Consider the following 23,348-nt stretch of genomic DNA (forward strand, 5'->3'; position numbering starts at 1 on the left):
TCGTCTTCTCTGCCAGGGCATGGCTGAGGTGTCTGAGTGCTTAGGAGATAAGCAGGTGGAGAAGCCTGAGAGCCACCCCTCATAAGCATCTTAATTTCTGGAGCAGTGTTGTTCAGGTCCTGCCCAAACAAGCTGCTACCACCCACTGCCCCACCCCACCCCTACCCTTCCATCCCTTTTTGACTTCTGCTCCAATTGCCTGAGGATTCTGTGTCTGCTCTGTGTCTGCCAGATACTCCCCTGCTCCTGGGGACTAATGCAGGGGTGAATGGTGACTCTCATCTGGAGTTAGTAGAAGCTTTGGATTAGAGCAAGCAGACTGCATTCAAATCCTGCCTGTCCACTCCTGCCTGTCCACGGCTGTGTGACCTTAGGCAAGTCACTTAGCCTCTCTGGGCTTGTGAAATGGGGATAGGACTTTTTTTCTACCTCACTAGTCTTTGGGTGGCTTAATGAATATCATGGATGGGAAAATATTTTATAAGTTTTAAAATGTCAGGCACCCACGAGGGCTGCTTATTACTGAAGAGATTCACCTTTGTCTAGTGAAGCTAGAGCTAAAGCTAGAGCTTTGTCTTTCTCAGAAGCCTGGGCCCTGTAACCCCTGCATGGCCCCAGGAACCCTAAAATGAGCTGGTGTCATCAATATAATTTTAAAAATGCAACATTGAATTAAATTAGTAACAACTAGCATTTGTTCTAATGTTTTAAATCTGGTGCCTGACGTTTTTATTGTATTATCTCAACCTAGGCCATAGAGAAAACAGGAAGGTCTTTGGCTTCTAACACAGTTGGTTTCATATCCCAGCTCTGCCACTGTATTAGTCAACTATTGCTGTAATAATGCTTTGTAACAAACCTCCCCCAGCGTGATGGCTTATGACCACAGATGCTCACAGGTAACTGCAACTCACTGACGTGGGCGGGTCTTAACTAGTGAGCTCTGCTCCAGGTCACAGCTGGGCTCAGGTCTGTTCTACTTTCACTCTGGGGTCCAGACTAAAAGGGCAGCAACTACGTGGGGCATGTTCTTCTTGTGATGATCCCCGGGGCATGAAAGCCTAAGACAAATTGAACAGTACATGCAAGCCGCTGCTTGTGTCACATCCTTCCATTAACATTCCACTGGCTCAAGGTGGTCATATGGGCAAGCCTGGCATCTACAGGAAAGGAAATAAAGAAAACTCCACCCACAGTGGGACATGCTACAAAATTATATGGCAAAGGCTGTGGATGTATAATCCTGTTAGGAAATCCAGCAACCCAATCTACCCCTTGTGCCTTGGGTGCTTAACTCTCTAAGCCTCTGTTTCTTCATCAGTGAAACATAAAGTCTATGTTTTGCAGAGTCAGAAATAATGTATGTGAATTTCCTAGGGCATAGTTAGTATTCAATGGATGGCAGCTATTATTATTATCAACTCCATTTTAGAAATGAGAAAACTGAGGCCTCTAGGCAGTGTGGTCTTAGATTGCGAGGGAAAGATGAAACAGGTCTTTGGAGATATGTTGAAGTGACCTGGACAAGTATTCTGTGGCTTTGGGAGTAAAAGCTGTGAGCTGAAGAAAATAGGGCCTTATTGTCCTCCCCGCTACAGATCTGAGAATGATGGAGAGACATTTTGCAACAGTGTAAACTTTGGGGATGCCATTACCACGTCTGGGTGGTGGTGGTGACTGAACTCTGATAGCCCCACATCCTCCTCCTCTCTGCTTCCCTCCATGGCACCTCACAGAAGGCTCAGCAACTGATGGATTCTGAGCAAATGTTTGCATATTGATTCTTCTTGTCCTCCACCCTAGGTTCTCTCCATGACATTCCAAGAGACAGAATGGGACCAGGGAAAAGACTCTTGGCTTTAGCTCACTCACGGTGGGATCCTGACCAAACCAGAAACCAGCCCATCTAGGGCCTCAGTTTCCCCATATGCAGAACAGGTGGGCGGACGTTCATGGTGTCTTCCAGCCTGGACTTTGAGTCTATGATTTTCTCTAACCACCTGCCTGTGCCTTATCTCATTCAGTTATTCCTTGTGTGAGAGTCTGCTAGCTGTGCACCAAGATCTGTTCTCTCCTTCCTTAGCAATGCTGCGCAACCGCAGACATTTTCCAGTCTCCTGTGCAGCTGGGCAAGGCCGTGCGATTAAATTCTTACCTATGCAGTGTGAGTGGAAGTGATGTGACCCTCTTTCAAGTGTAGGCCTTAAAATACTGGACACACACTCTTCCAGCCTCTCTTTCCCTTCTGATCAGATAAAACCTGGGCCTCGCGTGCCCTGTGAATGAGGACAATGCACATGAGGAAGGAGGGGAAACAGCATGGAAGGAGTCTGGGTCCCTGAACAAAGACAGGAGACAGACTCCAGGCCAGTTTATACCACTCCCCTCATTAATGGGACAAAACTGAATTTCCACTCTCCTAAGTCTTGATGTTTTTTTTTTTTTTCCCCTCTTGTTAAAAATTGCTTAGGGGGCGCCTGGGTGGCTCAGGTGGTTAAGCATCCGACTTCGGCTCAGGTCATGATCTCATAGTTCATGAATTCAAGCCCTGCATCGGGCTGTGTGCTGACAGCTCAGAGCCTGGAGCCTGCTTTGGATTCTGTGTCTCCCTCTCTCTCTGCCCCTCCCCCGCTCACATGCTGTCTCTCTCTCTCTCTCTCTCTCACTCTCTCAAGAAAAAAATAAATAATAAACATTAAAAATTTTTTTGTAATAAAAAAACAAATGAAACAAAATAACAACAAAAAACTCACCTGGTCATTGTAACAATTCTGCCTTCCCTGCCTGCTGTACTCCATCTCCTTTATTCCCACTTCTCCAGGCCTGGCTTCCTTGCTCTCCAGGGAGATGCCCTAATGTGTTAGGTGTTTGGTGGAGACACAGCTCAGTTGGGCATCAGCCTCTCTGCCAGTTCTTCTAACAGCTGAAGACCCTGTCTCCGAACTGAGATTGACTGCTTCTCAGTCTTTGCTGTGGGCAGTCACCTTACAGTCTCAGCAGGACCAGACAGACCTCCACCTCTTCCTGCTGGTCAGTCACTGCCTTCCCCCATCCCAGGCTAAGCCTCCCCTCATCACCCGAGGCAAAGTCATGTGTTAAGGCCATCCCAACATTTCTACCTCTCCAACTAGGTAGGAGAGCTATTCGGGTAGACCAGGGAAAGTTCCTGGAACTCCCCACGCCCCCACACACTAGACTAGTTACAACACTGGAAAATGGGTGGGTCTGGAGAAGGGTCATGTTTCATCATGAACTCCTTCAGGTGGTGACTCAAACTGCCGCTTTTCAGATGTGGCTTCTTTACTAAAGAAAATCAACACAGTGTCTAGCACTTTTAATGCAACATCTGGTCTGGAAACTGTTGTTCTCTCTACCATTTGGTGAGGACCACCAAAAGCCATTTGCTGTTATTGGGCAGAGCAGTAGCTTCTTACTGTGGGGCTATGTCAGCTTTTTTGTTCTCTGTTGTAATCTCATGTATAGAGACCTTGATTACCCTGATGTCCCCATAATAAGACACTGACCCACTACGTTGATGACATCATGTTGTTCCCAGTGAAAAGGAAATGGCAAGTGCACCAGATGCTTTAGAAACACCCACACATGCCAGAGGGTAGTATATAAACCTCAGGAACATTCAGGAACCTGTAGCCTTGTTAAAATTTCTAGGGACCTGGGGGTTAGGAAATGTCAGGCTATGCCTTCCAAGTGAAGAAGTTGCTATGCCTGCCACTAAGATGGAAGCACTGCAATCGGTAGCCCTGTTTGGATTTGAGAGGCAACGTACCCCGCTTTGTGTGTGTTGCTCCAAACCGTTTACAGGGTAACCCATAAGACTTCTGGTTTTGGGTGGATCCCAAAGTAGATGCAGGCTGCAGTTCAGATGCTCGGAATGACCCAGCAGATCCAATGGTGTTGAAATTGTCTGTGGTTTAGACATGGTGGGTGGAGCCTCCAGCCAGCCCTAATAAGAAACTCTCAGCACATACCCCCACGCTCTTGGAACAAAGTCCTGTCCTCTTCTGCATATAACAACTGTCCTTTTGAAAATTCGTTTCTGGCCTGCTACTGGGCCCTGGAAGAGACTGAACACCTGACCATGAGACACCAAATGACTAAGCAACCTGAGCTGCCTGTCGTGAACTGGATGCCATCTGATTGATCAAGCCATAAGGCTGGGTATGTAGAGCAGCATTCTATCAATTGGAAGTGAAACAGCTCAGAGCATGTCAACTATTCCTGCCACATCACCACCTCTTCCTCATCCAACACCTAAGGCCTTGTGACGAACTCACTCTGATCAAATGATGGAGGAAGAAAAATCTCAATCCTGGTACCAGCTGGAAGTGGGTGGTCGCAGCACCACGGGGAATGCCCTCAAAGACATTGAAGAAGGAGAATCCTCACTGTGAACAGGACTTCAAGCAGTAACTGTGGTTGTCCACTATATCTAGATGGAGACAGAAGTCCAGAAAGACGGATCTACACATATTCATGGAATGGATGGTTTGGCTGGATGATCAAGAGCATGGAGAGAGCAAGAATGGAGGATTGGTAACAAGGATATCTGTGAAAGAAAGAATGTGGGCAAATCTGTAACAACGGGCACAGAAAGAGAATGTTTGTATCTCCCCCCAAAGTACTCATTGTAGAGGAGCGTGTTAACAAATATTTGGACAAAATGACTTGTTTTGTAGATACAAGTCATTCCCTTCCCCCAGCCACCCTAGTGCTCGCTCAGTGGGCTCACATACAAAATGGCCATGGTGATCGAGCTAGAGGTTCTAGGTGGACACAACATGGACTCCCTCTCAGCAAGACTGATCTAGGTAATACCAGCATCAAGTACCCAACATGCACAGAATTCCTGATATGGAGCCATTCCCTGTAGGAACTAGCCACCTAGTGGCAAACTGGTCACATTGACCCCTTCCATCATGGAGAGAGCAGCGAGCAGCAATTTGTATATCCTATATATGGATTTGCCTTCTTTGACCACGACATCCACGGACACCTTGGCTCCAGTCCTGGTATTCCATACAATATTGCTTCTGACCAAGGGGTTGATATCACTGCAAAAGAAATGCAACGGCGTAATTATACCTGTGGAACTTTCTGGTCTTACCATGTGCTCTATTATCTAGAAGCAGCTATGCTTACAGAACATTGAAATGGCCTATTAAAGACTCCATTACAGCACCAGCCAGGAGACACTGCAATGTTGAGGTGATGTCCTACAGGATGCAGTATAAACTTTGTATGGCCCACAGTGCTGTCCCTTCCCCATACAGAAAACATAGGTTCAGCAGTGCTGAGGTGGGAATGGGAGACTAGCTCTCACTATTGCACATAATAGCCCATTCACAAAAATGTTGCTATCCATTCCTGAATCTTTGGACTTTTATGGTTTAGAGATTATAATTCCCAAGGAAGGAATGCTTCTGTTGGGGAATACGTCAATGGTTCAACTAAATTAGTAGAAGCTGAGATTATAATTTGGCCATTTTGATCTCCTACCATTGAAAATACACACGAAAAGTTTACAGACTAGGGTGATTGGTCCTGGTCATCGAGGGTAAATAGGGTTGCTGCTGCAATGGTGGCATGGAAAACTATGTATAGGAAGTAGAGGATTCCCTGGGGTGTCCCATGGTATTTCCATGGCCAATAGTAAAAGATTAATGGACGACCACAGCAACTCAAGACCACCAAAGCCTGAGTCAGATGAAATACCCCAACCATGAGGTGCTGGTCCTCAGACAAAGAGAATATGGGATAGCTAGTGGAAAAAAGAGAAATTATAAGTATCAACAATGGCCTTGGGATCAATAACAGACATGAGGACTCTGGCAGCTATGCGGATTTTCTTCCTCGCTTGTTATGTGTGTGTTTACATTGTATACAAGGAATGCTAGTGATGGATAAATTAACATTTTAATATGTAGATTACAGTATACTGAGGAGTGCCTGTGCCCTCCAGAAGTAGAATCCGATATCATCCAGAGTGATGTTACTGATGAGGCTTTGTGAGTCTCATTTTGGAGAGAAGGTGCAAGCAGACCAGTCAACCTCATCGGGATTAGGCATGATGTCATTGTTCTTAAGTGGAGTTTAATTATGTGGAGAGTCTGTGTAGATGTTTGAGTAGCCTAAGGGGTGGACAGTGCCAGATGGTGACTATTATGTCCCGTGCTTGTCCTATCAGGGCCCTGGCTATTTTTTTCTTTTCATCACAAAAAAAAAAAAAAAAGGGCAAATTCTTATACATTTTTGCAAAATCAATAAACTATGCTTTATGTTCTATAAGTTATATCCCTGGTTTAATGTTCTTCAGACATTTTAACTCATTTTCCCCTCTGGGAATGTGACCTGGGTATACCCCGGTCTATGTCCAGGTTAACACAAGCAGATGGTTGTGAACATGCTCTGTAAACTGAGAAGCCCTGTGTCCAAGTGAGGTGGGTTTATGCCAAGGTCAGGACATTGCAAAGTCCACCCAGAAGCCATCCCCACAACCAGCAACTTGAGACCCGGACTTTATTCTTGCTTGCTCTTGCGAACCGCTGAATCTGAACCTCGAGTCTCTGCCTCTCTGCCCCAAACTTTGGAAAGGAGAGATGGATGGACAACACATGTCTAGAAATGAAAAGCAGCTGCTCCTCCTGAATGCTTTATTGGGGGCTTTCGGTGGTTTCTAAGCATGAGCGGCAGTGACACCCAGACCTTCTCCCAACATGCAAAAGGCACAGGAAAGTGAGACACGACCAGGAGGGCAGCAGGGATGCAGAGACACCACACTCCCCTGCTCCATGTGGCATGGTGGGGCACAGGGGAAGCCCCACGTGTGATGGGGAAGGTGGGCAGTAAAGGAGGTGGCTTTGGCAGAGGCAGAGGGAAGGACCTGAGTCCATCCACCTCCAGACCCACCCCTGCACGCAGGCCAGGACTGACCTTCTGAGAGAAGGTCAACATGGCTTTTGCTGCAAGTCCACCTCCCATGGTGGGAAGTCAACCCCCAGTGGGAAGAGGTGATGGGTGGGTGCTCTTCCAGGGACTTCTGGTAAAGCAAACACATTGGCCAAATCAGGAGGGGACGAGAGGGCGTGCTCATGGTGTTGGTCCCAGGCATGGCCTGGTGGTTGGGTGCCACTGTCTTGGCTTGTGCCAGTGCTGTCTCAGTCCACGTGCAGGAGAAGAGTGGAGCCCCTTGGGGTCTTCAGGAGCCTCCCCAGGGTCCGCGGTCTCCAGCCCCAGCCCCAGCCGGAGGCACCACTTGGAAGAGTCAAGTGTTGATGTTGGCTTTGTCCTGTGGAAGAGTTCCCTGGGCAAGAGGGAAGGGGAGGCGAGGGGATCAGGCCCTCTGAGCCCCCAGCACCTCCCAGAATCTGGGCCCTGGTGGATCAAACAGCCTGGGACTCACCTCAGATCCTAACCAGTCCCCACAGTTCCATCTTGAGACCTTGAATCAAAAGAAAAGGCATTCGTGTTTTCTGTTCTCTCTCTCTTTCACACTCACGCTCACTCTTTCTCTCCTTTAGTAGAGCCATGGCCTCAACTCACGGCATTGGCAACGTCTACTTCTAAACTATGGAATGTTTTCACATTGACGATAGAATTACTCCAAACGGGGTGGGGAGTGGCTGTCCAAGTGTTCATGAGACAGTGCGTTACTGAGAGCTTGCTGGGAATCACACAGTACAGAGACACCGACAGGCGCTGAGCCTGGGCCTGGCTCTAGATGTATTTTTTCTTGAGGTACCAGTAGGCAAAGTAGCCCATCCCCCCCAGGGAACCCATGAGGAAGGATGCCCCAAAGAAAGATGGGGGTTTCCTCTTGACCAGCCGGAACGCATTGGGGATGACGGCCGACAGCAGGGTGGTGTGGATGTCTCCAAGAACTTTCCGGAAGGCCAAGCGCCTCTGGACCCTCTCAAAGAAGGACTGCAGGTTGGGCCGGCTCCCATCTTCCCAGTATTTCTTGGACAGTCCCAGGAACTTGAGACGGTGCAGGGTGGCTCCCAGGAGGACATCGGCGAGGGTGAAGGCACAGCCACAGAGCCACAGCTCACATTTCTGCCCTGGGGGGAAGGGAGAGGAAATGGGGGTGGACAGGTCAGCTTCGTCTCATCAAGCTGATGGGACTTCTCTCCCCTGGACTCCTCCAGCCTCTGCCTGCCCGCCATAGCACTGCCCCGAGGTCACTCACTTCCATACAGCTTTAATGATGTTTGCCTTATGCTTATACTACCTCTATTACTATTTTTTCTTTGAACCAACTGACTTTTTAAGTGCAAATATATGTATTTAAACTCTAGTCTCCTATGTCTAACTTCCCATTTTACAGCTCCACTTGGATGTCCACTATGCATTTCAAGCTCGGTATGTCCAAAATAGAATTCCTGATAGTCACTTCCAAACCCACCACAGTCTTCCCCATGTCAGCAGCCACATGCCTACCCTGTCAGTTGCTCAGGCCACAGCCCCATGCCACATCGAGTCCTCTTTCTTTCATTCCTCACGTACAGTATGTCAACAATTCCCATCGGCCTCTCTTCAAAATACATCCAGAGTGTGATGTTACCTCCATTGTTACCACCCTAGTCCAAACAAACATTCTCTCCTACCTGGGTTATCATCATGTCCTCTTACAAGGTCTTCTTGATTCTGCCCTGGACTTCCTAGAGTGTGTTCTCAACATAGCAGCTGGAGGGACTGAAAATGGGCATGGCTTGCCTGAGGGACCCAGTGGATAAGTGGATGATTCATGAGAAGTCAAGATTAGAGAAGTGGATGCAGATAAACTAGTGAAAAGGCTTAAAAACCAGGCAAAGGAATTTGGACACTGACATGGTCAGTGGGGAGAATGGCGGGGTTTTGAACAAAGGTGATGTAGGAGACCAGAGGAGCTGCCTGTCCACCTCCAGGCCTTTGCCCCTGCTGTGTCTCATGCCTGGAGACTCCCCTCTGCCTCCTCTCTGCCTCCACTTCCTGTGAGGTCTGCTGTCCTAGGAAGCTTGCTTCTGCATCTTTGAGCAGGTGTCCCTTTCAGCTCAGAAATTTCCTGAATCTGATGCCCTCCATCAAAGCCTGATCCCTTCCATCCCTTTCACTCTGTATCTTCTTGTTCATTCATTTATTCATTAATCCAACAAATGTTTATGTATGTGCTGGACATGAAGACCTGACCTGACATGACACAGGACAAGACAGTGTCTTGAGGGGTTGATGGTTTCATGGAACGAGGAGGTAAAGTGTAATGAAGGCCCTAATAATCTGAAGTTTGTTCTTGAACAACATAAACTTCAAGATGCCCGTTGGATAGCCAAAGGGAGATGATGAGTCGGCAGTTAGAGGTACATGTACCTAGTTCAGGTGTACATAATCAGCATGGAGGTGGGGGACATCAGCGAGAAAGTGAGTGCAGACGGATCTGAGAATAGGACCAAGGACTGAGCTTGGGGGTTTTAAGATTTAGATATTGGGCAGCAAGGAGAAACCAGCAGAGGAGCATAAAAAGGAGCACCTGGGAGGTGGGAGATGAACCAGGAGACTGTGTTATCCTGGAAGTCAAGGTTAGGAAGTGTCCCAAGGAGAAGGGAGTGCCCGGCTGTGTTCAAACGCTGCAGAGAGGTCAAGTAGGAGGCTGAGAACTGTGGTGGCATTTGGTGACTGGTGACCATGACAAGAGTAGATGCTGATGCTGAAAGCCTGGTTGGAAGGAGTTCAAGAGAGAAATGGAGAAGAGGAACTGGAGACGGTGAGCGAAGATCACTCTTTCAGGGAATTTCGCTGTAATGGGAAGGATATGCCAATATGAGAGACAGGTCCAGAGTGCCTTTGCAAGTTGGGAGAGGAAACCCAGGATGTTGATGGGAATGATCTAGCAGAGAGGGGATGACACTACAAAAGACAGTGGAGGGAATTACTGACGTGAGTCCTTGAACGGGATGGCTAGTATTCACGAGGAAGAGTTACTAGTTGAAGGACAGTTCATTCTTGGGAATACGAGGGAGTGTGCGGTACTACGTTTCATCAAATCTAAGTTGCTGTCAAACGTAAGACATCCACCCTGGAGAGAACAATGGTGCCAATTAAACTTTGTGAGAAACACTGCAATTTCAGAGATGCTGAGATGTGACATAACAGAGGTGCACCTTCGAGCTGCTGAAACGTGGTGTGTGTATGGGCACTGATGCTGGTCGGGGAGAGGTTGTGGGGTCAGAGATCTGAGGGTCTCCTCCTAAAGCTTCCATTTTCTCAGTGATATAGAAACAGTCAGTGAGGGGAGGGGTGGAGGCAGTGGTTAGAAGGTTGAGGAGGAAGAAGAAAGTATTATTAAGTAGTCACCTGGGGAGGGGGACAGGGGTGGCCCAGGGCAGCCGGAAAGCCATCTAAGGCTAGTGGTCTTGAATCCAAAGTGAGACCAGCCTGCATGCACGTGTATTTCTCTAGCCACATTTGGGTTCACAGGTGCCGGTGCTGACTAGGTCAAGAGTCGGGTGTAACCATGTTTGAGGCTTTGCAAAGTATGATAAAGCAAGAGAAGGGCACGGAAGCCGACGGTGCAGGCCAAGGAGTGCTCTTGCTGGTGGACAAGGGAGTTACTGCTAGGTCCAGAGCAGGGTGAGATCAGGATGGGGGCAAGGGGCAGTGAAAGGAGGCAGGACCAAGGGGCCCGTAGACCCCAGTGACAGACTGGAGGAGACAGACAGGTTTGAGAACAGGACCAAGGACTGAGCGCTGGGGCACTCCAAGGTTCTCCAGTGAACGAGGAGAAACCAGCAAAGGCACATGAGAAGGAACAGCCTGTGAGGTGGGAGACGAACCAGAGCACGTGCTGTAATTTCCTTAATCCTCATGACAACCCTATCAAGTAGGGATTATTATCCCCACTTTACACATGAGGCAACCGAGGCACAGAGACGATAAGTAACTTGGTCAAAGCCACACAGCTAGTACACGGCAGAGCAGAGCCTGGATTTGAACCCGGGCCATCTGGTTGCAGAGTCTGTGCTTACAACCACTACATAACACTGCTTCTTTCCATGTGTGGATGAAAAAGCGCGTATGCGTGTATCTCCACATACACTCGGGCCCCTGGGTGGCTCAGTCAGTCAAGCATCCGACTCTTGGTTTCAGCTCAACCAAGATCGTACCATGCTCGTATGATTTGTGAGACTGAGTCCCGAGTTGGGCTCTGTGCCGACGGTGCACAGCCTGCTTGGGATTCTCTCTCTCTCTGCCCCTCCCCTACTCACACTCACTCTCTCTCTCTCTCTCCCTCAAAATAAATAAATAAACTCTAAAAAGAGAAACAAAGAGGTGTATTCTTTGTTGGGTCTGTGTGCAGATCTATGTGTCTGTTGGCCTATGTGTTTGCCTGCTCAAGTCCTCGCAGCTGATTGTGTGTGCACACGTGGATATCCGCACACCTGGGCATCTATGTCCATGTGGTGTGGAATCCCCGCGTGTATACATGAAGTGCCTGCCCACATCCACTTGGCTGTTGGCCTGCAGACAGATGCTCACAAGCATGTATGTGCACGTCGCTATCTAAGTGTGGCCATGCCTGTGTTTACGTCTGTGGGCAAATTCTGATAGCCATGACCACCAAGTATGTAGACATCTGGTATGTCACCAGAGGGCCAGACGCATTCGGTTTCCCCTCCCCTCCAGCTATGCATTCCCTTCGAAAAGCCCCCAGCCCTGGACAAACTCTGTCTTGTGCCTTCTCTGAGTCTGCCAGCTGAGTGTGCTGGAGACAGTGACGCTGACCGGCTATGCCTCAGATTCATAACCACAAAGCCCAAGACAGCACTCAGCCATGCCTGGGCCTCTGATAGTTCTGGAGTAGGCTGGCTTCCCCACGCCCTGCAAAGACAACCACACTCCTCACACTCTGTCCCCAGTCCTCACTCAGCTGATGATGCCACCGCGTGCTTCGTTCAGAAAATAGGAGCCTTCAGGGGTGCCTGGGTGGGTCAGTCATTTAAGCGTCCAACTTCAGCTCAGGTCATGACCTCACAGTTCATGAGTTCGAGCCCCGTGTTGTGCTCACTGCTATCAGCTCAGAGCCTGGAGCCTGCTTTGGATTCTGTGTCTCCCTCTCTCTGCCCCTCCCCTGCTCACACTCTGTCTCTCTCTCTCTCTCTCTCTCAAAAATAAATAAACATTAAAAAAATTAAAAGAAAATAGGAACCTTCAGCCAGAAAAGCCCTCACTCCAACCAGGAAACCTACAAAGCCAGTCACCTACATGCACACTACCTTGGGCCACCCCGCGGTGGAGGGCGCCAGCCACCTCCTCTCGTGGCCAGGTCCTCTGTGGGTCTCTGCCCCCCACCCCCCGTCCGAGGCCACACATCTTCCCTTTGCCTTCCAGACCTACTCTCCTCCCTTCTCCGCGAGGCTCTGTGCCACAGGAGAATGACTTGATGGAAAAACCGGTGGGGCTCCATGTCCTCTGGCTCCAGCCACTGGGGAGCAGAGGCAGGAGATGGGAGGGTGGGCGAGAGTGAGGTCAGAGTCTTGCTTCCCTCAGTGTCCTCTCTGTGCATCGCCACGGACTGGGTGTGTCCACAGACTGAAGGTCACAGCTCCTGCCAGGGGGTCCCCCTCTCCACACAGCCTCTCTGTCCAGGTTCCTGAAGCTGCTCCCACGCCTCACGACCTCGCGACCTCAGGCCCAGGGCACTGCATTTGTCCCTGTGCTCTTCCTGCATCCTGCCCACATATTTGTAAATAGTCCTTTGATTAAGTGCTTTTCACCTTTACCTGATTCGAGGTGCCCTGTTTCCTATGGGGCCCCTGCCTTGAAGCAGGTCCCTAGTGTCCCCTCCTGGACTGGGTGCCATCCATCCTGCAGCACTGATTTCTCCCTCCCACTGGGTTACTTCTACCAGCTTGAAAATATGCTCTTGGATGTCCTATCTTAAATTTTTTTTTTAATGTTTATTTATTTTTGACAGAGAGAGAGAGAGCATGAGCTGGGGAGGGGCAGAGAGAGAGGGAGACACAGAATCTGAAACAGGCTCCAGGCTCTGAGCTGTCAGCACAGAGCCTGACGTGGGGCTCGAACCCATGCACCGCGAGATCATGACCTGAGCCAAAGTCAGACGCTCAACCGACTGAGCCACCCAGGTTCCCCTTGGATCACCTATCTTAAAAAAGATTCCTCTCTTCACCCCGGATCCTTCTTCAGGCACCATCCCATCTCTTTACTCCCACAGCTAAATGTCGCAAAAGAGGTGTCTTCATTCTTCACCTCATGTTTACTCTTTAGCCTTCAGCCCCCACATTCCAACTAAACTGCCCTTGGCAAGGTCACAGCCAACAGCCATGAGACAAAATTCATGGCTCGACACTGTTCTTTCCTTAAAGCACAATCCTTTCTGGGTTCCATTCACACAAGGGTCCTACATCACTGGCTCCTCTCTCTGTCGGCTTTGCTGGCTCCTCTGCCTCTACCCTCTCCTTGATGTGGGGGGATCTCAGGGCAGGTGTGGTAGTTTTAAAAATATGCTCACAAAGGGCACCTGGGAGGCTGGGTCGGTTGGGCATCCAACTCTTGATTTCAGCTTGGGACATGGTCTCACGGTTCGTGGGTTCAAGCTCCTGGTCTGGAGCCTGCTTGGGATTCTCTCTCTGTCCCCCCCTGCTTGCATGCAAATGCTCACTCTCAAAAATAAGCACGTGAACTTTAAAAAAAGTATACGCTCACGAACTACTCAATACTTCTCCGATGGAACCCAATTTCCCTCCCCTTGAATATGGACTGTATTTTGTGACTTGCTTCTAGTGAATAGAATGTGACAGAAGTGACAGTGACTTCCAACAGTAGGTGATAAAAGGCATTGTGGCTGCTTCTCTCTCTTTCTGGGTTCACCCATTCAGGGGAAAGTGATCAGCCATGTTGTAAGGAATCTCAAACAGCCCCACTGAAGCTTAGGTAATGAGGAACTGAGGCTTCCTGACAATGGCCAGTGGGGAACTGAGACCTTTAGTTAAGAACCATGTGAACGAGGGGCGCCTGGTCTGACTTGGGCTCAGGTTCTGATCTCATGGTTCATGAGTTCGAGCCCCACATTGGGCTCACTGCTGTCAGTATGGAGTCTGCTTTGGATCCTCTGTCCCCCTTCTCTCTGCCCCTCCCCTCGCTCTCGCGCTCTCTCTCTCTAAAGTAAATAAACATTAAAAAAAAAGAACCACGTGACTGAGCCATCTGGGAAGTGGAGTCTCCAGCTCAAATGACTGCAGCCCCAGCCAAGCTTGAGTGCAACCTGCATCATGCAACCATAAATTAGAACCAGCATCTACCCTGCTCCAGAATTCCTGAGCCACAGAAAATGTGTGATGTAAAACATGTGGGTTTTGTTCCTGTTTCAGCCCCTAATTCAGGGAAAATTTGCTGTGCAGCAAAAGGACACATCAGCCCTTGACTCCTCTGTTTTGTCTCTCTCCACTGTCTCCCTGGATGAATTGCCCAGTTCTATGGCTTTAAATACCACATATATGTTGGAGTCTCACCAATCTCTCTTCAGATTCCGACCTCTCCATTACAAGGCAGACTAGAATACCAATGGCTATGTGACACCCCCTCTTGGGTGTCTGAAAGGCATCTTGAACTTACTGTGCCTCAAATTGAACACTCAGCCTCCTTTGCCCGTATCAGGAAATGGCACCACTCAGTAGCTCAGACCAAAACCCAGTAGTCATCCTTTTCCTTACTCTTCCCACCTCACTCGACCATTCAGCAAGTTCCAGTTCATTCTGTCTCCAACATGCCTCTCAAGTCCATCCATGCCTCCCAATCACCCCTGCCACTTCCTCAGTCCAGGCTAATATCATCCCTCCTGGGCTGCTGTGACAACCTTCCATCAGTCTCCCTTGAAATCCATTCTCACAGCAACCAGAGTGCCCTTAAAGTCAGAACACCTCACCATTGGTGGATTGCAACAATGGCCACCAATTTCCCCCATCCTGTGTGCATGTGGCTTTGCTGCTTCTGCCAACAAGAGGCAGAGTCTTCACCCCTTTAATCAAGACTTGCTCTACCCAACGGGGTTCTAGTAAATTCCACACAAATAGAAGCTGGAAAAGGGTTTATGTGCTGAGCCTTTGCTCCCTCGCTGCTCAGAAATGGCTTTGACCACCACCATACGAATGAGCCTGGGTTAGCCTCTGGGCGATGAGCAACATGTAGCCCACTTACTCCCATTGGCCCCGCCAACAGCGAGCCAGCCACCAGACATGCCAGGGAGGTCACTGACTGCCAGATGGCCACAAATACCTGAGTGATACCACCACCAGCATGTGGGACAGAGACAAGCGATCCCAGCTGAGCCCAGCCCAAACTGCCAAAGCACAAATCATGAACAAATAAAAGGTTCTTTTAAGTCACTCAGATTTAGAGTTTATTCGTTATGCAGCAAAAGCTAACTGATACAATCCCTTTCTCAAAACCCTCCAAGGATTCCCCATTGGATGGATTTGTATATAGTATAAAATCTAAATTCTAAATATGAATAAAATATAAATATGGGTACATTCTAAATTCTAAATACAGGTCCATTATCCTGCATCTCTCTGGCTCTCTCCAACCTCACTCATGCCACTCTCCCCATTACTCAGCACACAGTAGCCAAGTACTGGAGAGCTCCCAGCTCTCCCCCCGGCCCCACCCACTGCAATGGTATCCCCTCAGTGTGGGACACACCTGTCCTGGTTCTTCACAAGGCTGGCCCCTCCATATCCTTCAAATCTTATTTGAAATGTCACCTCTTCAGAGAAGCTTTATCAGATTTTCCCTGCTCTTTTCATTATCAATCTTAACACTTACCACTGTGTACAATTCTGTTTTTACTGATGGGATTATTTGATTAATGTCTTTCTTCTCCATACAACTGTAAACTCCATGAGAGCAAGAACAATATCTTGTTTTTTCTTGCATTTTTATCCCCAGGACCTGGCACACAGTAGGTGTCCAAGAAATATTACAATAAATGAATGAAAAGAATGGTAATGGTAATTATTTTTGAAACTGCTATTTCTAGAACATTTTACTTTTAGCCAGGTAATGTGGAGAGTGACCAATACTCATTATCTTTATGAACCCTCACAACCTCCCTGTGAGTTGGATTCTATTATTACCCACATTTTGTAGAAGAGCTCAGAGAAGTGAAGTGAATTCCATAAGGTCACAGAACTAGGAGACAGCTGATCAAGAACCCACATCAGTGTCATCTGGCTCCATGCTAGGGGTCTTAGCTGTGACATTATAATACCTCCCAACCCTAGGCTCTGCCTCACGAGGGGACAAGTGGAGGGCATGAGTGATCCCCCCAGGGAAGTTTGGGGATGCCCCAGTGGGTGAATGAGTGAGAGACCATGTGGGCCCAGCTACTTCCTGGACCTTTGCTGCCTCCCCCAGCCATGGAGGGACACAGGACTGTCCAACATCCCCATCTGGAACAGCCCCAGTCATCTTGCCGTGGAGCAGTACAATGTTGCCTCCTCTTGGAAGAGCTCATGACGAACACAGAGACTGAGGTCAGGAGGCTTCCAATCTAGGGATCACCTGAGCATCCAAAGCTGTTCTCCAGGACTATCAACCCTGCTCTCCAACTAGGTCACACTCTGTGTCTCCCTTGATCATATCAGCAGCTAATATTTGTGGACATTTCCATACTGTGTGTCAGGCCAGGTGTTTATTCCCTTTCACATACTTTCTCATTGAGCCGCACAACAGCCCTGTGAATAGGCTTTCATTTTATCACAGAAGAAGTGGCAGAGCTCGAGCTTAAAAACTCAGACTCTGGGAGCCAGGGTTTAAATCTAGGCTCCCCCATTTCTATTTGTGTGACCTTGGGAAGGTTACTGAACCTCTCTGTGCCTTAGTTTCTTCATCGTAGTTACTCATATTATCTCCTAAAGTTGCTATGGGGATTAAACTATGTGAAACAGAATAGTACTCGACACACAGTAAGTGTTGTTAAAGATGAAAGCAGTATGGGTTGAACGGTGTCCTTCCAAAATTCATATGTTGAAGCTCTAATCCCCAGTATCTAAGAATGTGACTATATTTGGAGAAAGGGCCTTTAAAGAGGTAAGTTAAAATGAGGCCATCAGGGTGGGCCCTAACCAATCCGAGGTGTCCTTGTAAGAAGAGGACATTTTGCCACACAGACACCAGGGGTGTGTACACAGAAGAAAGCCTCTGTAAGCCCAAGAGAGGCCTCAGAAGAATCAAACCTGCCAGCCCCTTGAACTTAGACTTCCAGACTCCACAACTGTGAGAAAATAGATCTCTGTGGTTTAACTCATCCAGTCTATGGGATTTTGTTATGGCAGCCAAGCAAATTAACCCATGAATATATAAGATGTGCCTGAGAATTAAGGTCGACCAATGAGAGAATGGCAGAGCTAGAATTCTGTCTGACCCCAAAGGCAGTCTTAGAAACACCATGCCTTCTGGCCTCTGAGCACTCTTCTGTAAGGGCTCCCTTAAGCACCTTCCCTGACAGGAAGGAGAAAGTCCCTTCTTGAGATGTGTATATTAGTTTCATTACTAAGCCTTGCCATGCTTTTTTCTACAGAGGATTTAGGGCCCTGACTTTAGAACTCATGGCAATGTCCCTATTCAGGACTCTAGGTATCTATGTGTACCTTGTGCTTGCCTCAGTTACGAGATGCTGGAAGAGCACTGGACCTGTCAAGAGGGAACATGTTCTTGCCCTAACCGTGCCATTTATGAGTGGTGTGATGTTGAGCACGTCCACGTATCTCTCTGAGCCTCATTTTTCTCAAATGGAGAATGTGCATGCCGTTAGCTGTTATATGTTTAAACTAGCATGTTCCAGGCAATGTGCAAAGTGCATTTACTTTTTATAAGAGTCCAACAAGATGGCGTTGTGTTCTTACCATCCCATTCTACAGATGAAGAAACTGAGGCTCCAATAGGGAAAACAACTTGTCCAAGTCACACAGTACAGGCGGCAAAGCTGGAACTCTAACTTAAACCTGCCTGACTCTAAACCCATCTCTCTTTTTTTTTTCTTTTTAAGATTTTATTTTAAGTAATCTCTACACCTAATGTGGGGCTTGAACCCTGAGTTAAGAGTTGCATGCTCTACCGACTGAGCCAGCCAGGTGCTCCTAAACCCATCTGTTACAGCACTGTGCCCCACAGTTTTCCCATTTAGATGGGGTGTGCATGTGAAGCTGTGAGTGTAGCACTCCATGTTGCATAGGCTCCATAAATTAGCACAGCTGAGGAGACAAGACTAACAGGTCGCCTAAAACAGAGCAAGACGAGAAGGTCTGGAATCAAATTTGAAGAAGAGAAGTAGCAAAGACAGCACATAAAAGGAGAAAGGAGCAGAGTGGCATGGAGACTGTACTCCTGGCTGCAAGAGCTGCAGGAGCAAAGTTGTGGAGATGGGAAAGAGGCTGTACACTTAGGGTCCAGAGAGCCACTTAAACAGAAAGATCAAGGTCAGAAAGAGCCATAATGCATCCTTGAGCAGGGGAAGGCAAGAGGATGTGGTGGGTCATGTTGACCACCAACTACCACCAGCATTATCATCTTCATCAATCTTTGTTAAGCATCTACTGTGTGCTAAGCATTAACCTAAACATTCTTCGTGTATTATTTCATGTAACATTTCAACGCTTTTGGCAGGTCTTCTTATTATCCCTATTATACAGATGAGAAACTGAGGTCCAGGGAGGTGAAGTACCTGACCCATGATCACTTAACTACCAAGTGGTCAAGCTAGGACTTAAACCTAAGTGTATCTGACTCCATGGCCCGTGATTCTAATGACCTGGGAGGTCCTCTGGCATCTTTGGGATAAAGGGGCTGGAACTAAACAGGGTCAGGTGGGCCGGATGGGCTCCAGCACCCACCTACCCCAGACAGAGCTGGCACCCACCCTCATTCTCCAGCTTCCTCTTCTCCAGCTCCGCCTCTATCTGGTCCAGCACCATGGCCAGCTCCCCGAGGATCTTCTTCAAGTAGCTCACATCATCGTGCTCCAGGATCTTGGCCTGGGGACAGGACAGGCAGGAGCCAGAGGAGTTGAGTTGGCTTCCATTGAGCCTGGGTGACCAGGGATTGAAGGAGCTTGACCCAGACGCTCTTTGGCAAACCCAGCCTCCAAACATCCCCTTCAGTGTAGAGGGTGCCCCATGGTTACAAAGCACCCGCATCTGGTGCTCAGGGCCCCTTGAGCTCAGCTGTCCTGGCCAGACCTCTTTCACAGGACTGACACTCTCATATACCAACTGCTGTAAGGGTTCATTGATAGGAGCTCATTGCTGCCCCTTCTCCTGAGAATTACTCTCAGCCAAAGAAAAGCTGCCTGGAGATACAGGCCCCTCAAGCCCCCGCCAGGCAATATGTAACCACTGACTGACAGATACAGAAGTATAAAAGGCTTGCCCCTTGCCTTGGGGTGGATCAACTTTGTGGTGCCACTCGTGCTGCAGAGGTGAACTTGGCCCCTCCCTCTTTCCTATCCCTCCCACCCTTACAGGGTTCTCCTCAGAACGCTCCCTCAATGTCACTCTTATCCAAGAACCTCCATCCAATGCTCTGCTCTTAGGGACACAACCTAAGACATGAGGAGACCAAGGCTCCAGGGGGACAGTGGCTTGCCCAAGGTCAAGTAGCCAGTAAATGACAAGAGGAGACAGAATTGGAAAAACAAGCCAGTGTTGTTTTCATTTCATGTCCTCAGCTGATCCTCTACTTTGAACCAGCCTCGTGCCTTTGTTCTTTTCCATGGGAAAGATAGTGGGGAGTGGAACTGAGCAGGTCTGGAAGCACTCACCATGAGCTTCTTCTGTTTGGAAAGGTAGGGCTCAGAGAGCTGGGGCTCCTCTTCATGGTCCAATTTCATGAGGTCTGTGGTGGCATTGGCTAAATGTCCTGGGGAGAGAATAAGGAAGGTCCCATCTTTCTGATAGCCAGTGCCACCCCCAGCCCTTCTTCCACAAACTTGTGAGTAGATTCCATTCAGACGTTGGTCTGAAAAGTAACAATATGGACAGCCAACACTTGGTAGGCACAACAGGCTGGAACCCGGGGATGGATGAGATGCCATCCTGCCCTAGGCTCAGGCTAGTGGGAGAGACAGACATGCAAAGAAATCTCTAGGATACAGCACCATCAATCTGCAATGAAGGGTGAACAGAATGCTGTGGGATAGAGGGCCACCTGCCTGGGACACAAGGTATCAAGAAACCCCACTGAGGAGGGGACTACTCTAGAATGAGTGGGAGCTTGCCAGAAATGGATAGGTTATAAACCTGGACAGACTCATGCTTCAGTGCATGCCACCCCCTACTCTTTCTCGTGGTTAAGGAAATGGGTTCGGAGAGGCTAAATATCCCACACTAGTAAATGAAAAGCAGGATAAGATCCTAGGGTCTGTTCTGTGATTGGGGTGGGGTTTCTCCAGAATTCTTGGCCAATGAGTCTGGGGTGTGGTGAGTCAGGTGGAGAGTGGTGCCCCAGTCCTGCCTGGTCCTTTCCCTTGGGCCCCAACTCCACTTAGCCATCTCTTAGGCTCCTTGAACCTCACCCAACAGACCTCACCATCTTCCCTGCTCCCCCTGCTCCTCGCCTGCATTCTCGCCTAACTGCAGCACCCCTCCCCCACACCAAGTTAAGCCAGATGCCTGGGGGTTGCCTTCAATTCCTCCTTCACCTCCTCCCTGAACAAAATCAGTCCCAGGTCCTATTGATTCCTCCTTCTTATTCTTTCCCATAGTTAACATCTCCTTTTCAACCCTCTGACTCCCTTAGTTCAGACTGGATGATTCTGACCTGGCCCCAGGCACTGGCATTCTCTCCACTCTGTGCCCTTCTTCCCACTCACACTGAAGAGGTCTTCCTCAAACACACACTTGTCCATGCCATTCCCTGCTTAAAACCCACTCTGGCTCCTCACTGACCTTGGATAACCTTCAAACTCTTCAACGTGCCTTAAAAGACCAGCAGGATCCCTCTCCTCTCTTCTCACCAACTCCACCTTTCACTGAGGAAACATTTCATCCACCCAAATGCTTGGCCTGAATGTGCCAGACCATTCCAAACCTCAGGGCCTCTGCTCACACTACTTCTACCTTCTGGAATAGCTTTCTCCTGTATTCCTGAAAATCCCCTTCTAGATCCAGCACAAGATCACCTCCTCCAAAAATCCCATCCTGATCCTTTGAGAGGTCTGACCATTCAATGCCTTTGTCCTTCAGTGTCCATGGTGCAGATTTCTGCCAAAAAATGCAAATATAGTAATCAGAGATGCCATTGCACCAATCCATTCACATTCCAATCTGTGCAAAAAGTGCCCCCTGGACTTGTGCAGTTCACACCCTGTAATGCTATCCACAGAGATTCTGATGTACTTCTCTCTGAATGTATATGTCTCCCACTAGAATTTGAGTTTCTAGATACCTGTGGCTATGTCAGATTCACGCGTTTCCTTAAAACACAGTACAGGCCTGGCACAGAACAAGAGTTTAGTGAGTGTTGAATGAATGAATGAATGAATGAATGAATGAATAGAATAGAATAGAATGAATAAACTGAGTGAGTGAATGAGTGACTGCAGGTGTTCAGCTACTGCCCTCTGACGTCTCACCATCTACCACCCTATCTCCTGGCCTGATACAAAAACCAGTAAATATGCTCCCAGACCTTCCAGCTTTGGGGCTATATTAAATCTCATTGATATTTTATGAATGTGAAGGTCAAGTATAGCATTTCCTCTCTTTCCAGTCATCCAGGGCTGTACACATGGCTCTCTTTAGACTCTAGAAGGGCAACCCAAGCCAAGGAAAGACCTTGGACTGATTGGAGGGGTCACTGCAGGATGACTGCTACATCCTGTTTGATCCCTCTCCTCTCCCAGCTGGGCTGGGGCCCTGAGTTCTTGTCTCTTCTCAAAGGAAGGAGCAGGGTAGGCCTCTCTGGACCCCTCACTGCCTTCTAGGCTCCTTTAAATGACTCAGGGTGGAATGAGGAAGTGCCTCCAGCCCCCAGAAGCATTTAGGGACTGCCTCCATCCAGTCCTGGCCACCGTCATTGCTCACCTAGATGACAGCCAGGACCTCCTAACTCAGTGAGGGAACTTTGTAAAATGCACATCAGATCATGTCACTGTCCATCCCTGTCTCTCCACTGCTCTTTGGGCAAAATTCCAATTCTGTCAGGCCTACTCCCCAGACTCACAGCATGGCCACTCATACCTGCCTCGGACTACACTTCATCCACATTGAACTTCCTTCAGTTCCCTGAGCACACTACACCCTCTCCTCCCCCTCAACCTGAAAGGGTTCTCCCTCCCCTTCTACCTCCTGGTCATCCTTGGATGTTGCTGCATTTCAGAAGCCCTCCAGGCCCCCAGTGGCTGGAATGGGCATCTTCCCATAGCCTCCATGCTTCCTTTACCATAACACTGATTGGTTTTGGTTAAAAAATTTTTAACCAATTAGTTTTTGAACAGTTTATACATGTATACTTGTTTAAAACTTCAAATATTAGGGGCGCCTGGGTGGCTCAGTCGGTTGAGCATCCGACTTCGGCTCAGTTCATGATCTTGTGGTTTGAGTCTGAGCCCTGTGTCGGGCTCTGTGCTGACAGCTCAGAGCCTGGAGCCTGCTTTGGATTCTGTGTCTCCCTCTCTCTCTGCCCCTCCCTCACTCATGCTCTGTCTCTCTTTCTCTCTCTCTGTCAAAAATAAATAAACATTAAAAAAATTTAAAAATTCAAATATTAAAGAATGTGCAGTGAAAAGTAAATCTCTCCCCCCTCAGTCTGTGGTCTCTTAGTTCTGCTTCCTGAAAGCAAACCCTATTGGCAGTTTCTCGTGTATCTTTGTGCTTGCAAGCACCTGGGTATCCATTTAACGCCCTTTTAAATATAGTAATGATAGCACACTAGATGCATTTGTTTTGCCTTCCTTTATTCTTACTTCCTAACATATCTTAGGGAGCATCCCTTATACTCATTTTTTAAAACAGCTGTACAGTATTCTATTGTGGGAATACTAGAATTTTTTTGCCCAGTTCCCAACTCATGCACTGCTGAGTTATTTCCAACTTCTTGCTATTACCACCTATGCTGCAATGGTGATTCTTGGTGCACACATCCAAGTGTAACTGCAGGATAATCTCCACGGTGTGGGCCTTTTTGTGTTTGATATAGGGTGCCAGACTGTCCTCCTGAGAAGTTGTTCAAATGTGTTTAGTCCCACACTGCAATTACCTGGCCACTTGTCTTTCTGCTTATCTGTGATGGAACAGATGGGATGGTAGAAGCTGTGTCTGTCCCCATCGGTCCCCAGA

At 48.4% G+C, this 23,348-nt stretch overlaps 1 protein-coding gene across 5 annotated transcripts in view; it reads right to left on the reverse strand.

The window, feature by feature from the left end:
• Positions 1-7,712: 7,712 nt before the first annotated feature.
• The window catches only part of GDAP1L1 (ganglioside induced differentiation associated protein 1 like 1), a 48,781-nt gene continuing 33,145 nt past the window's right edge, over positions 7,713-23,348 (reverse strand). For all 5 annotated transcript variants that reach the window (XM_053199919.1, XM_053199920.1, XM_027070156.2 and 2 more), the window contains 3 exons: positions 19,832-19,929; positions 18,932-19,046; positions 7,713-8,078 (listed from right to left, as the gene is read on the reverse strand). In XM_053199919.1, the coding sequence (XP_053055894.1) occupies positions 7,735-8,078; positions 18,932-19,046; positions 19,832-19,929 (557 nt within the window). In that variant the 3' untranslated portion in view covers positions 7,713-7,734. The remainder of the gene's footprint in view (positions 8,079-18,931; positions 19,047-19,831; positions 19,930-23,348) is intronic.

The sequence above is a fragment of the Acinonyx jubatus genome, chromosome A3, assembly GCF_027475565.1.
Source record: "Acinonyx jubatus isolate Ajub_Pintada_27869175 chromosome A3, VMU_Ajub_asm_v1.0, whole genome shotgun sequence".
NCBI classification, from domain to species: Eukaryota; Metazoa; Chordata; class Mammalia; order Carnivora; family Felidae; genus Acinonyx; species Acinonyx jubatus.